Source organism: Chrysemys picta, chromosome 10, assembly GCF_011386835.1.
Source record: "Chrysemys picta bellii isolate R12L10 chromosome 10, ASM1138683v2, whole genome shotgun sequence".
Lineage (NCBI taxonomy): Eukaryota > Metazoa > Chordata > Testudines > Emydidae > Chrysemys > Chrysemys picta.
Genome location: NC_088800.1, coordinates 44,343,904 through 44,359,550, shown reverse-complemented (window position 1 = coordinate 44,359,550; position 15,647 = coordinate 44,343,904). Strand labels below are relative to the sequence as shown.

Genomic DNA, 15,647 nt, shown 5'->3' with positions numbered 1-15,647 from the left:
AGTTAAAACATTTTCTTGATAAGAGTATTTTTGTTTAGGACAGATGCAAATGACCTTACTTGAAAAGTGGGGTGAGGGAACTCCACTGTTTCAGGATGAAACCACAGAGTACAGTAGGGGAACTCCAATAGGGCCAAGAGAAGCTAAGGAGCAGAATTCTTGTTAGGTGCTCCTTGTATAAAGCAGGTGATCTCTTTAGGTATTCCTAGACTGCTGTTAGGAACCAGTCACTTCCCCTGCTGGCAGTGGCTGCAAAATCCTCAACTGCTCCTCTACCCAATGGCAGCATTTGCATTCCTTGTTTCCCCCCAGAGCTGCTGAAAACTGGAGCCTGCCCCAGCTGCCAAGGAAAATGCGGGACTGCGGTGGCAGCTCCTGGCAGCAGGGAAAGGACACAGCTCTGGCATGGCTTTGCAGCAGCACTGCATGCCAGCAGCTCAGTTTGACTTCACACTTTTCCTAGAGATGTGCACCAGGATCGGGATGCTCCCTCACTCACAAGCTAGCCCTTTGGGAGGACTCCTCACTATAGACAGAGTCCCAATTCTCAACAGCCAGGAATCCTGCCTATCTGCTCCCTAGCACTGCCCGAAACAGTAGCACCAGTAGCCCCTGCCTTCAAAAGAGGCTGGCAAAAAGGTTAGTGTTTCCAAAAGTTACAATGATGTGCACGCTGATTCTGAAATAGTGGTCGAAGTTTTCACAAACAGGTGAAATTTCACAAATAGCCTAAAGCTAGGCTACTAAGGGTGGGATTTTCAAAAGTGCCTATGTGGCTTAGGAGCACAGATCCCACTTAGATGCTTTTGAAAATCACAGCATTAGGCATGTAAATGTGGACTTAAAAATTGTTTTATAGCTGCAAGTTTAGACACTGGCCAAAGTTTTCTCTAGGTTCACTAACGCTGAGAAAGTGAAAGGCTTAGTGCAAATAGTTGCTTGAGCCATTGTATTCAGATAAGTTAATTCATTTTACTTGCATGCACGAAGTATTTTGAATACTAAGAATAAGTACTCTGAACTATGCCATGTAAATAAGATAGTGTTTGAAAGTCACCTGTCTGTATTCCAGATACGGGCATTTCAAATGCTAAGGAAACGACACTAACTCCAGAAAAACACAAACTATACTGGAATGGAGTTGACATGGGAAACAATCAAAAACATTACGGAACAGAGTGCACACACAAAATGACTTTGCTCACAGTGCAAAAAAAAGTTGTGGCAGGTGAAGAATGACAAGTGAAGAAGCCAAATACTGATCAGAAAAACCTTTGGCTTCTCAATATTCTCAACCAAAAAAGCCCAAAATAGTGTTATGTTCAACGGCAAACTATTATGTTCATATCAGACTACAAAACAGAATTCAAATACTTCAAAAGCAGAGCCAGACACTTCCTCTTTATGACAATACTCTTCAACCAGCATCCCTATAAGCTTGGTAGAGGTTTTTGTTGGTTTTTGATACTCATCTACAGTCCTTCTGTGTATGTTTACAACCAATGAGATTGCAACTTTCTTGTAAACCCAGATACTACTGTATAACTACACTTAAACCCAGCAACAGTCTGTATTTGCACATCCACAAGATGTAGAATTTTTGTGTTTTAAACTGTACCAGTCACTAAGTCACTTTGGCTAACAGAACAAGAAACTATATTCTGCATTAAGAGGCACAACCTAAATATAACCTATGTATGAAAGTTTTTAACCCACTATTATTACAACACAAAGGTACAGGCGAAAGATTACAGAAAATTTCTCCAGCCTGTTCTAATGCATCTGACACCACTTTGCGTAGTCAGTTTCTCCTACTGAGATGGCGCTTTCACAAAGTAATGGGAAAGAGGAACACTTTTCAGAATAGGAAAGTGAAAGAGTACAACAGTTGGCAGGTGGATTTGAAAATGCAGTTTATGAAACTACTTTTAATCTGAGTTAATGGTGTCACTTCAGACAAATGCTGTAGTTTTCCAGGTATAACTTTAATATACCCAGAACTAGAGACTCACTGTCATATCAAAACTCAGTGCTTCATATTACTAAACTTAACTTTGCACTCTATATAGCTCTGAGCAAGATGTGAAAAACATTCACAAGTGGGATGCACAGTGGCTGCCTTATATCGCCATACCATAAAATATGGTAAAGCACCAAGTTTACTTTTATTTCCTATAAGAAACTAAAATTCATACAGGATTAAAACCAAAAGCAAACTGATCCTCAGTTGTGGCAAGCTTCAAAACCTGAACTATGGTTTCATGCCTCTGAACAGGTAAGGTGATGTCCAAGACAACATATACTGCTCCAAGTTAAGAGTTCCATGAAAACTACAGTCTCAGTTGTAACTGTGCAGTGGCACACAGTGAGCCATTCATTTAGTAATACATTATAGCTTAGCATGTTAAGTTCTTTCATTTCAGCTGGTGAGAACTAGTAGGTGAGCCCTAGTTCATTTAAATGCCCTAGCTATATATTAACTAAATATGTTTCACCTATCCTTTTATTTTTTAAGTTGTGACTTTTGGTGCTCATGGAAGTGAACATTTAACACAGGGGCGGGCAAACTTTTTGGCCTGAGGGCTACATTGGGTTTCCGAAATTGTAGGAAGGACCGGTTAGGGGAGGTTGTGCCTCCCCAAACAGCCAGGCGTGGCCCAGCCCCCTATCGAACCCACCCTGCTTCTCACCCCCTGATGGCCCTCCCGGGACTCCCTCCCCATGCAACCCCTCTGTTCCATGTCCCCTGATGGCCTCCCCCAGGGCCCCTGCCCCGTCCACCCCTCACTGTCCCCTGACCCCCCGCCTCTGACTGCCCCCTACCGCCCCATCCAAACCCTCCTCTCATTCCTGACTGCCCCCCCCCAGGACCTCTGCCCGCATTCAACCCCCCTGTTCTCTGCCCTCTGACTGCCCGGACCCCATCCACACCCCCGCCCCCTGACCACCACCCCGAACTCCCCTGCCCTCTATCCAACCCCCCCTGCTCCCTGCCCCCTTACCGCGCTGCCTGGAGCACTGGTAGCACTACAGCCGCGCCGCCCAGAGCACCAAGACAGGTAGCCATGCCGTCCGGCTGGACTCAGCCACACCACTGCGCAGCATAGAGCACCGGGTCAGGCCACAGCTCTGTAGCTGCGCTGCCTGGCAAGAGCTCGCCGCCCAGAGCATTGCGCCAGTGACACAGTGAGCTGAGGCTGCAGGGAGGGGGAACAGCTGGGGGGGCCAGGGGCTAGCCTCCCAGGCTAGGTGCTTAGGAGCCGGGCAGGAAGGTCCTGCGGGCCGTAGTTTGCCCACCTCTGATTTGACAGGAGCTAGAGTAAGGCAATGTTTTCAGGCACCACGAAAGCATCTCAAACACATCTAGTGCTGACCTGTGTCAACCTCCTAGTACAGTCCTGGGCTTCTTATGTGAAGGCTGCCACAATCCCATTGATGTGTGGTGATTTTTGCAAGATAATACTAAGGGCAAGAATGAGACCAGCAAATTATTATTATTATTTTTTTTTTTTAAAACTCATGACCAGAGCTGGAATTTTAACTCACTGCTAGAGACAGAAGTCTAAGGCATTAGCCAAATATACCACTTAGCTCTGAAGTTCAGGTTACTATGTAAACTTGTACAAATATAGTGGACTTGCCTATCCTACTAAAGAAAAGAATTCAAAATATATATAGAATCATAGGACCACAGGGTTAGAAGGAACCACAAGGGTCATCAAGTCTAATCCCCTGCCAAAATGCAGGATCTGTTTTGTTTAAACTATCCTGTAAAAAATTAATCTTTAATTCCAAAGAACAGCTATTTTATGCAATGGAAAGTGTCTGAAATTAACTGACAGCTGAGCCGATTGACCAATTTGTACAAACAAATACCATATAATCATTTTTAAACCTACACAATAATTACAAGAAGCAGATCTTACAGGAGAGCTTTGTCAGAATGAAAGCTGCCCTAGTCCTGGGAAACAATGCATTCCTGCTATAATGAAACACCTTATAAACACCATATGACAGAAGCATGAAGGAATAAAGCATTTCCTTCTAGCATCACAATGCTTAGGACCCTAAACAGTATTTCATTATAAGCCAAGTACTCACTGAGAAGACAGACTTCCAAGGTGTCACAATTTACCTCATACAGGCTACTAGGACAGATCACAACAGAATGCCTATTAGATTTAAAAGTGCCTATTCCTACAACATATTTCTACTTAGAATGCTAGCATCAGGCAGTTTTGAGTACTTAACATTTTCGAGAGTCCATCTCAGACATTAGGTAAGATTTTTAATACAAGCCAGTATGGTACCAGCATTTTCCGCAGCCATTGGCAAATCAATCCTACTGTGGGCAACACGTTTTGACTGTGTTGCCAGCAATACTGAGTCTAGTCAACATTGAGGATATTTCATAAATCCCATGGTCAGAAATCAGTACATTCTGTACTAACCAGAACATCTAAGGAAAACCATTGTTTACTAGTACCACTTTTTCCAAGCAACAATAAGTTCACACTTGCTACAAAAGAGCTCTATTTAACTGCCAGAGAGCATTCTGGAGAATTTGCACGGCCCCATTTGTGCTGTTACTCTTGAAAAAGCTGTTCCTCAATACTTTTAACAAACACTGCATTGTAACTTAGGAGTGGCCTGGATATTTTTTGTCTCTGTGCGAAGGTTTTTAATCCAGGAAGGGTCTGACTCTCCCCCCACAGACATCAACAAGACTTGCTAATGTCAATGGAAGAAGGACTAGGCCCTAACTGATGTACCAATTTTCAATACTATAAGCACTCAAATATACTATATTTCATCTGTTCAACTACTGAGAACCCAGTATGTTAAATTTAAGATATAGTGGTATTTTTGTAGGAGGACTGGATCCTGCATGGTGCTGAGCATTTCGTTCCAATCCAGCAAAGCACTTAAGCACATGCTTAAAACTAAGCACATTCTTAAGCACTTCACTGAATCAGGGCCAAAATGCTCAGCATCTTGCAGGACAGAGCACCAAACTACAAATTATGCAATTATGAAACCCAGCCAGACTCTCAACAGTTTTTCCCTTTCATGTTGGTGGGTTCTTCATGAGTCTTGAGCAATATTTTTGCCATGTCAGCCACCTAGGATTTTTAGTCAAATATTCTTAATACCTTTACCCATTCCAAGACTGCAAAAGACTAGTTCCGCTACTGGCAACAGCACTAGTGATATAATTCAGAGGCTCAAGTAAAACCTATTTACCAAGATGGGGAAAAGATTGAAGTCACACAAGCCTTTTGCTTGAAATGAAAAGAGAAGAAAGCTATAACGAACAAAACTAATTATCCACATTACCAACCATTCTACTGAGACTGCAAAATTAGTAGAAATATGGATCAAAAGATTAAAGCTTAACTTTCACAATTGTATTATTCACAGAAGACCAAAATCAAATGTGAATCCAAATAAATGGAGTCAAAGCTAGAAGTAGTGACCTGATACAGAAAAGCCTCAATACTAACATAGTTAGTGAACCATTTATTCAGGCATAACCCTATTAATAAAGATTTGACAGAAGAAACACTTGGCAAGACAGTCATTTGTATCGGAAGTGTTCCTTTTAACAAGAAAGCCTTGTCTGTTAGTGGATCAAATCTCAGACATCTCCCAGCATATGTATGTTCATTTAAAAATCAACCCAGTAAGTTACTCTGCAAAAGCCTTGGGGAAAATATGTAAGAAATCTGAATGCTTATTTTGATGATCAAAACCCAAAGTGGTTCAGTGCTGTACACAATCAGATTCTGAGATAACATTCTGACCTATGGTTTCAAGATTGGTTAGCTGAAAAACTCATGCTGTTCCTGTCTGGAATTAAGTGACTTATTCACACATCTTCCCCTTGTGTTAGCTGCACTCCACAATAGTTCTTCCTCAAAAGAAGAGTGAGTTTTTAGTCAGATATTAGCAACATAAATGCTTAGTGCTATATGTAGCAAACATTACCAAGCATCTGCAATTCTGCTTATGTCTGTGCAAGCATGCAGATATAATAAATGTGGTGTTTTCAGCAGTTTAGAGTAATTTGATAGTATTTCCATTGGCTCTGTTGCACCCAGACTCTAGTGGTAAAAAAGAAGTTGCAGTCTGGAACTTCTGGAAGCAGTCATTTTCAGATTAAAAGGTCAAGAATTTGCAAATTGCTAAATCACTGACATTGGGCCAAGAATTTATATCATTTAACACAGGGGTCGGCAACGTTCGGCACGCGGCTCGCCAGGGTAAGCCAGTTTTATTTACCTGCTGACGCAGCAGGTTCAGCCAATCACGGCCCCCACTGGCTGTGGTTCGCCATCCCGGGCCAATGGGGGTGGCGAGAAGCCGCGGCCAGCACATCGCTCGCCCGCACTGGCCCGGGACGGCGAACCGCGGCGAGTGAGGGCCGCGATTGGCTGAACCTGCCGCGTCAGCAGGTAAATAAAACTGGCTTACCCTGGCGAGCCGCATGCCGAACGTTGCCGACCCCTGATTTAACATAATCATCTCCACAAGGGTCCTAGAATTGTATGGTCATTCTTGATGGGAGTTGAGGACGTGATGTTTTAATGTAATGTAAAATATCCAGCCTCAGAAAAAAGTGACAATCAGTTAGCATTTCAACAGCATGACAAATTCTATCATTAGGAAATTTGCAATTAAGTTTTCATAGATTCAAAGGCCAGAAGGAACCATTGTGATCATCTACTCCGACTTTCTGTCTAACAGGCCAGGGAATTTCCCCAAATTAATTCCCAGAGCTTTTCTTTTAGAAAGACATCCAATATTGATTTAAAAATTGTCACTGATGGAGAATCCAACATGATCCTTAGTAAATTGGTCCTTGGTAAACTACTCTTAATTTCCAGTCTGACTTTGTCTAGCTTCAACTTTCAGCCATTAGATCATGTTACACCTTTCTCTGCTAGAAGAGCCCATTATTAAACATTTGTTCCTTGTGGAGGTATTTATAGACTAACCTAGTCACCCTTTAATCCTCTTTGTAAATAGATTGAGCTCCTTGAGTCTATCACTATAAGGCATGTTTTCTAATCATTTAGTCATTCTCACAGCTCTTCTCTGAAGCCTCTCCAATTTATCAATATCCTTTATGAATTGTGGACACCAGTTCTGGACAGTATTCCCACAGCAGTCACACCAGTGCCAAATATAGAGGTAAAATAATCTGTCCACTACTACTTGAGAGTCCCCTGTGTATGCATCCAAGGATTGCATTAACCCTTTTGGCCACAGCATCGTACTGGGAGCTCATGTTCAGCTGATTATACACACGAACCCCCAAATCTTTTCCAGAGTCACTGCTTCCCAGGATAAAGTCGCTCATCCTGTAAATATGGCCTACAGTTTTTGTTCCTAGATGCATGCATTTACATTCAGCCATATTAAAAACACTGTTTCCTTGCACCCAGTTTTCCAAGTAATCCAGATTGCTCTCAGTGACCTGTCCTCTTCATAATTTACCATTCCCCCAATTTGAGTCACCTGCAAATTTTATCAGCAATGATTCTGTTTTCTCAAATAAAAAATGTTAAATAGAGCAGGGCCAAGAATAGATCCCAGTGTGACCCCACTATAAACACACCTCCTCAATGATAATTCCCTGTTTACAATCACATTTTGAGACTTATCAGTTAGTTTGCTATACTTGTGCCCTAGAATTTTATTTAAATTAAGTTACAATTTCAGCATGGGCTCAGACCAAGTCAAATCCGATAAACTGTTCCCGTTTAAGACTTTCCTTATTATACTTTCTCGCAAATGTTTTAATATGGCCAAAGACCCATTGAACCTGCTAGCACATGGAAATTATACCAGCCAGATTCTGTGTTTTATCCATGTGTAGCTTTTCCAGCTTTAATTAGTATTTTTCCTTTGCTACAACTGCAAGTTTGCTCAGTCAAAAAATTCTAAAAAGTCAGTCTAACTTTTGCACCTAGATTCTGATCAGATACAGGTATATTCACTAACTCTGGTAGAACTGCCAGACAATGCTAAACTTTCCAGATATTGGGCAACTCTTCATCAAAAAAATCTCACTTTAACTAATATGATACCAATTATCATCCATTACAAAATAACTGTAAACATGATTTTATCCCAGGGGTGCGCAAACTACGGCCCGCGGGATTGCCAACCCCCTGCCGCACTCCTCCTGTGCCCCAACCCCCTGCCGCACCCCTCACCCCTCCTGCGCCCCAACCCCCTGCCCTGAGCCCCCTCCCGCACCCCAACCCCCTGCCACAGCCCTACATTCATGGCCCTGCATGCATCTTCCCCACCCAGATGTGGCCCTCAGGCCAAAAAGTTTGCCCACCCGTTTTATCCACTGCTTGACATAGGACACGATCAGTAAGCTGAATGAAGATACAGAGAAGCCAAAACATCTAATACTGGATGGAACAAGTGGGACTGCAACCACGGATCTGCAGCAGAATCTGGACCAGTATTACTATGTGACCCTAAATAAGGTTTACTGAACCTAAAACAACTGCAGCAATCCTGGTTGAATGTCGCAGACGAGAATCCTGGAATCTTTTATCAGAAAGCAAACAGCAACAGAGGAGTAGAGAATAGCAATCACTGGACAATCCATTTAAAAAAAATAAAATAAAAAGACTGACTGTGTATCTTTATAAATACCAAAGTAAGTTTATTTACCCATGAACAGATTTTAAATCCACTGGCATTCAAATCAACAACCCTCTTCTGATTCCCTCTAGTGCGTAAGCTGATTTTCGGTCAAAAGTTTACATGTTACTATTCTAGCCCAAGCACTGAACTCATGTGCATTAAACAAAAAGGTCTTGCAGACTTAGAGCTAATTCAGAGCCATAAAAATATATAACGGCAGTAAAATGGCTTAACTATGTACAAAAACATTGATCAAGTTGTTCTGGACTGGCAGACCATAATGCCTGTGTGCAGCCCCAATGAAATTAATGCTCTCTGCTACTACATGCTCCAAGATCTATTTTGGGGAAGTTCTATGGCTTGTGCTGTCCAGACTAGATGACCACAATGGTCCTTCTGGCCTCAGAATCTATGAATGTAATGAACGATCAGGGTATCTTGCATGTATATGAGCGATGGGCTGGGGTTTTGTGTGCGTTGCTGTTGTTTTTTTTAAACTTTAAGTAACTCTGGATGTCTTGTCTCGAGAGGCCCACTGCAGGAGTCTAGGTGACCACGCACACACAATTACTACTGCTCCAAGAGGCAATATTAAAAAAAAGAAAGATATGTACAAAAGACCACACCTTGACTTAGAAATTAATGAATGAGGCAGAGAAGCTGCTGAGTGGTTCACGTTCAAGTCTAGAAAAGCTCAATTTTCAATCTAGTCCTCAATGGCCCTTTAATACTTCTCTAGCACTTTACATACACACTTGGTACAACTCGCTGACTGCTGAGGAATGAATCAGGACTGATTTATATCACTGATTTAAATCACCAATTTTAATCACAATTTAAATCAGCAAGCAGGAAACTTTATTTAAACCATCAATTTTTATTTTGTTTTGCATTTCTACTTTATTTTCCTAAGGAAAAGTTGGTTCCCTTTGATTGGTACACCCACTAAAACATGTTGATTTGCAGCTAAATATATAGCCTTTATACTATATTTGGTACTTTTTGCCTAACCAGAAGATATAGTTTATCTATACACATTTATTTAAGCAGTTATATAACGAACATTTATTCAGATTCTTAATTTTTGCATTTATGATGTTAGAAAATGGTAAATGACATTTATTTAACTTTTTATATCAACACAGATTAACTTTTTACTTGTGATTTGTGTAACAATGCATTTGGATGGAACTTGGAATTCAATTAAAATGTGCAAGTAGTATTTTAAAACTGTTTTATTAGTTAAATAAAACTACCTTAAATACACTGCATACATAAGAAAAAAGTTGATAAAACATTATTTGTATTTAAAACAGATTTATTTAAACTAAGAAAGTATTCTGTCGTTAGGGTATTTAACTGATGGTGACCAGAAACAATGTCCTTCAAGAGTTTAGAACTAGTAGATCTCTTCCTCACACCTCTTTTTTTTTTTACCCCAGAGATCAGAACACTAAAACAAGCTTTCCTGCTTTTTCAGCTCCCAATCGGCTTCTCAACTTTGAATAAACTAGTCATTAAACTGAACTAGTTGAACAAACTAAAAATGAAGATAATATTCTCTCTGCAGCTGCAAAAGAGGCTACTACTGTCAAGAAGTGGCTTAGCACTACAACAAACTCTTGGTTCCAGACGCTTAGCCAGTGATTTCCCCATCAGTTCAGCAGTCTAACTTTCTTTAAAACTTCAGCAGCAAATATGTACTGCTTATTTTTTTTTATTTAAAAATTTTAAGAGATTATAGTAAGTTTGTCAATTTCAAATTTAATTGTAAATAGTTTAAAAATAAAGATGTATTTAAATACAAAAATCCAATAAAAATCATTCATCTATCCTAATCAGCACTGGAATGGCAGAGATACTACAGGGCAGGATTTAGCTCTCTGAGTACAACTGTGCAACCTTTTCTCTGGTTCTAGAATAATAATGCTATCAATTCATGGTCACTGCTGTTCACCCACAAAGCCTCATCTACACAACTCATAATTAAACAGAAAAAGACTAAAGGAAAATTAGAAATTATAGTCAAAATAACTCTCCGATTTATAACATTCAATAGCCTTGCTCTTAAGCTTAATATGGGCCTTTGTAGGCTTGTGTAAAGCAAATTCATGTCATTGCTGTGAAGCAGTAAGGAAGCTGGTTCAGATGCAACAAAATGCATCAAGAGAGACTAAGTAGTGAGTCATCAGTATAAAAATATTGTCATATTGTCTGAAGGCAGTAGATGAAGCAGCCCTTTCAATTAAGAATAAAATTTTAACCATCACCAGAATTCCTACCATTTACTAATTTGTAATCAAAACCTTGGGCACTGAATGCATCCAGCCCGCAAACTGAACTAGAGTAAGGCTAGTCTGGTTCAAATTGCCTATGTTTTTTAATTTTACATTAGTGATAGAGTGTTATATCTTAGGCAAAGAACCATGCTGAAAGTGGCCTAATAATTTAATGCAGCATAGTACAGTACCAACATAAGCATGATAGCTTAAGTTACCTTTATAACAGTTTTTCAGTTGTTAGCGTTCTGATGTAGAAGATTTTTACATAAGAGGTTTGGTTTGGAAGACTGTTTAATACATAGACCACTCTGTTATATTAATTTATTTATTTTTAATTTCCTATAGCCAGACACCCAGAAAAAATAATTTGTCAGTGTCACATTCATTATTCACATTGTATGTACTTACTAACTACATAACTTGTTAAATACACCCAGGAACAAGTGAGGGTGACAAACCTGGATATAAGGAAATAATTCTGTTGAGTATCAAATGTATCTCCGTTGTATTGTATAAATTGAATAGTGACTCAAGCAGACAGAACAAGCATTTTGCAATGTTAGCCAAAGGTACGTATACTGGTCTATAAAGACCAAGTTCTTTGGATGGACCAAAAAAAAACAAAAACAAAAAAATCTTAAAAAATTTTTAAGTAAAGATTCTTTTTCCATCCCCCCCACACCCACTAAACAAACAAACTGCCTTCAGTTTGCTCAACTCCAACACAGTTAATTGACCAGAGGGTATGTTTTTTTGTTTGGTGGTTGTTGGGGTTTTTTTGTTTTGTTTTTAAGAGGCAGTTATTGGCAGGCCTCACCCAGTCCTGAGATAAAGTAGTTACATCAAAAGAAACAATCCAAATTCACCAACAGGAGACCATGCATTTGAGGAAACCTGTCCTCCTAACCAAATTTTATTTTCTGACTTTAAGTGAGTAGAAGCAATCATGCTCTTGTTCCTCTCTGTGCATGTGCTACCATCCCCTCCTCAAATTAGACTACAGAGGTAAACAGCATATCATACTTAACTAAAATGGTAAACAGAAGTCAGAAGGAAATGGGAGAACCACATACTTTAGCTAATAAATTACTACATGTTTAGAACCAAGACAGATAGGTACCCAGGGGGAAAATGATCTCTTAACCCCCTTGATTAAGCCACTGCAAGCAACAAGTTTCCTGAGATGTCAAGTATGGAATGGTCGTTATACCAAGATAGAGCTGAGTCCGAGGATGATTTTAGCCCCATTCTTCCACACCCCAAATTCCAACCTGAAGCTGAAATCCAAGGATGCGCAGGACACAAAGATCAGGTGATCCACAACAAGCTAGTTTGATAGTACAGACATTAGAGACAAAAGAGATTAGCTGTAGCAGAATATTTTCCCGGGGAGGGGGGTCCCTGCCTCTGATGGGATTCAGACCTCTATGCTGTTATCGTGAGTGAGAGAAAGGTTATCACCGCCCGCCTCGTTGATAATTCTGCAGAGAGATTGTTTAGCCTTTGGCAATCCCACCCATCCCGGAGAACATCCCCCAACCTGCCACTGCTACCCGCCCTGCATCCAGTGTCACCACCCCCAAAGAAGGCCCGCTGCTTTCACCCCCCGAAACCGCCGCGCTCGCACCGCTCCCGGCTAGGGGGCGGGACCCCGGCAACCGATCCCTCAGGCCCGGCCCGGCCGCCTCCCGCCCGCCCGGCCCGGCCCGCACCTGGATGACCTCGTTGACCTCCCGGATACACTCCACCATGTGCTGCAGGATCTGCTCGGCCGTCAGCACCTCGTAGCGATAATCCTCCTCCTGCTCGTGGCCGCCACCGCCCCCGCCGGGGCCCGGCCCGCCGCCCAGCCCGCTGCCGCCGCCGGGGCCCAGCCCGCCCGTCTCCCCGCACAGCAGCCCGTCGCGCTCGCCTCCTACGCCCAGCCCGGGCTCCACCAGCTCCACCTCGCCCAGGTCCAGGTTATCGTCGTCGGGCTCGTCGTCCTCGTCGTCGTCGTCCTCGTCCTCCTCGGCGCCACTGTCCTCGCTGCACTCCTCGTCCTCGTCGAACTCGTAATTGTAGCCCTCGTCCGAGTCCATGGCGAGGCGGCGGCCCGGGGCTGCCCGCGCCGACCCTGAGCCCTCCCCCCGCGCGAGCTCCTGGCTGCTCCTGCGCCGCGGCCTGCCTCTGCCCGCGGGACAACAACACACAGCGCCGCCGCCGCCGCTGAGCCAACAAAGGGACGCGGCGGACCCGCTCCGTCACCGCGCGCCGCGGCACGCACGCACGCACGCACGCTTGGCGGGGCTCTGCCGTGCGCGCCGTTACATCGCGGCCGCCATCTTGAGTGAGGCCGGAGGAGGGTCTGGCCTTCCTCAGCGTTGCGACGGCCATCTTAGGCGTGGCAAAACGCTGGGTTTCGTTTCTGGTGCGGCTGTCATTTTGGGTCTTGTTGTGGCCATCTTGAGTGTGGCGAAAGGTCCCCTCGCTGGTTTCCTCACCGTTACGGACGCCATGTTGGATGTGGCGAAACCCTGCTAGGCCTCTCATTGTATCCGCCATGTTGAGTGTGGCAGCCCTTTTCTTTCTCCTCCCCCGTTGCTGCACTGTCAGTCTGTCGGTGAAGGTTCTAGGTAGGCAGTGTCCACTGTGGTAGCTAAGCAACTAAGTCACCATTGGACCCCTCTGTGTGGGTGTGGGGGCCCAGTTCAGGCTGTGTGATCCCATATCTGGCACACACTGCCCAGCCCCACCAGCAGGGCACACGGCCCCTTCACCGGGCAGCCCCATCCCATAGCATGTTGGGAGGGGTCAGCCTATGGATGGTTAGTGATAGAGATGAGGAGGCAGTTCTTTAGGGGGATGAGTAGAGGATAGACATAGGGAGGGGCGGTGGGGAGTTGGCGTAGGGATGGGCGGGTGGGATTTGAGTTGCAAGGTTGGCGTAGGGGTGGGTGGGTGAATGGGATTTGGGGTAGGGGGTTGGTGTACAGGTAAGTGGATGGGATTTGGGGTGGGAGGTTGGCATAGGGATGGGTGGATGGGATTTGGGGTGGGAGGTTGGTGTACAGGTAAGTGGATGAGATTTGGGGTGGGAGGTTGGCATAGGGATGAGTGGATGGGATTTGGGGTAGAAGGTTAGCGTAGGGATGTGTGGATGGGATTTGGGGTGACAGGCTGGCATAGGGATGGGGGGATGGGATTTGTAGTAGGGGGTTGGCGTAGGAATGAGTGGATGGGATTTGGGGTTGGCATAGGGATGGGTGGATGGGATTTACAGTAGGAGGTTGGTGTAGGGATGAGTGGATGGGATTTGGGGTTGGCGTAGGGATGGGTGGATGGGATTTGGGGTAGGAGGTTGGCGTAGGGATGGGTGGATGGGATTCGCGATAGGGGGCTGGCATAGGGATGAGTTGATGGGATTTGGGGTTGGCATAGGGACAGGTGGATGGGATTTGGGGTAGAGGGTTGGTTTAGGGATGAGTAGGGATGGGTGGGGATTAGCACTGGCATCGTTTGGAGTAGGGATGGTGTAATTTGGGGTAGGAATGGGTGGATTGTATTTGCAATATTGGCTCAGTTTATAGCGAAATTCATGCTTTTCAGAAATACCAGCAGCCCATAGGTATGAATCGCAATCCCGTTTCTAACTGGAGAAGGTACTGAAAAAATGTGATGTGTGGTCTTTGTGCTGATTTTTCAGTGCAGCAGGGAAATGGCGTCAATTTAAGTAAATCAGTGACTACAGTCTATCAGACTGCTTTGCTGCCCATTGACTGCTGGGGTTCCAAATATCTTTAAAAACCAAACATATGTTAAAATAAAGGCCTTTAATGTATATTTGCATAGTAATCTCATGTTGGTAGAGCAAATGCCTATAATACTGGGTCAGTTTTGATTAAATAGAAATGACAGGTAATATATGAGTTGAAAGTAAAAGTATTAATGAAATAAAATCAGGGCTACCATAAATCCTTTGAAAATATTTCTCAAGGCAAAACTTGCTGCGGGGGCATGTTACATACATTTGACAACATTCCATCTCTGTGTAATATAGGAGGAGGAGATGGAGGGGTGCCATAAATATGATATGGAATTAGAGAACCACCATGTTTTTCTGCTTCACACTCTGGCTCCTGCTTGCCTAAAGGCCCAATCCTACAAACACTTACTCACATGCTTTACTCTGTGTGTGAGCAGCCCCTTTGATTTCAGCAGCACTACTCCTGTATATAAAGTTAAGCATGTGCATGTTTGTAGGATTGGGATTAAGTTAGGAAATTCCATTCACTCCTATCAGCATCATTTATTTGCAAAAATAGGTGCCTAGAAACCCTAGTCATGGACCAGGACCCCATCACGCTAGGTGCTGTGCAAACATAGAAAAGTTAGTCCCTGTCTCAAGGGGCTTACAGTCTAAGTGTATTCCTCAATTTCACAATGAGTGTATTGCTCATTTTGGACCCCACTTTACTGCCATCCCACAAACGAACCCGCTGTTGCTGTATCTTTACTATTGAAATGACAGGGACTATCGCAATCTTTACTATTGCAAAAGCTCTGGCACTGGCCACGGCAGGAGACAGAATACTGGGCTAGATGCAGGGCCGGCTCCAGGCACCAGCCCACCAAGCATGTGCTTGGGGTGGCGCCTGGAGGGGGGCGGCGCGGCGGGGCGCTCCGGCCCGTGAGCGGGGCCGCGACTGGGCTCGC

General features: G+C 43.6%; 1 protein-coding gene across 2 annotated transcripts in view; it reads right to left on the bottom strand.

Moving 5' to 3' along the window:
• Positions 1 to 13,173, bottom strand: part of ARIH1 (ariadne RBR E3 ubiquitin protein ligase 1) — a 137,104-nt gene extending 123,931 nt beyond the window's left edge. For both annotated transcript variants that reach the window (XM_005280991.5, XM_065558561.1), the window contains exon 1: positions 12,665 to 13,173. In XM_005280991.5, coding sequence (XP_005281048.1) covers positions 12,665 to 13,033 — 369 coding nt within the window. In that variant the 5' untranslated portion in view covers positions 13,034 to 13,173. The remainder of the gene's footprint in view (positions 1 to 12,664) is intronic.
• Between the last annotated feature and the right edge of the window lie 2,474 nt (positions 13,174 to 15,647).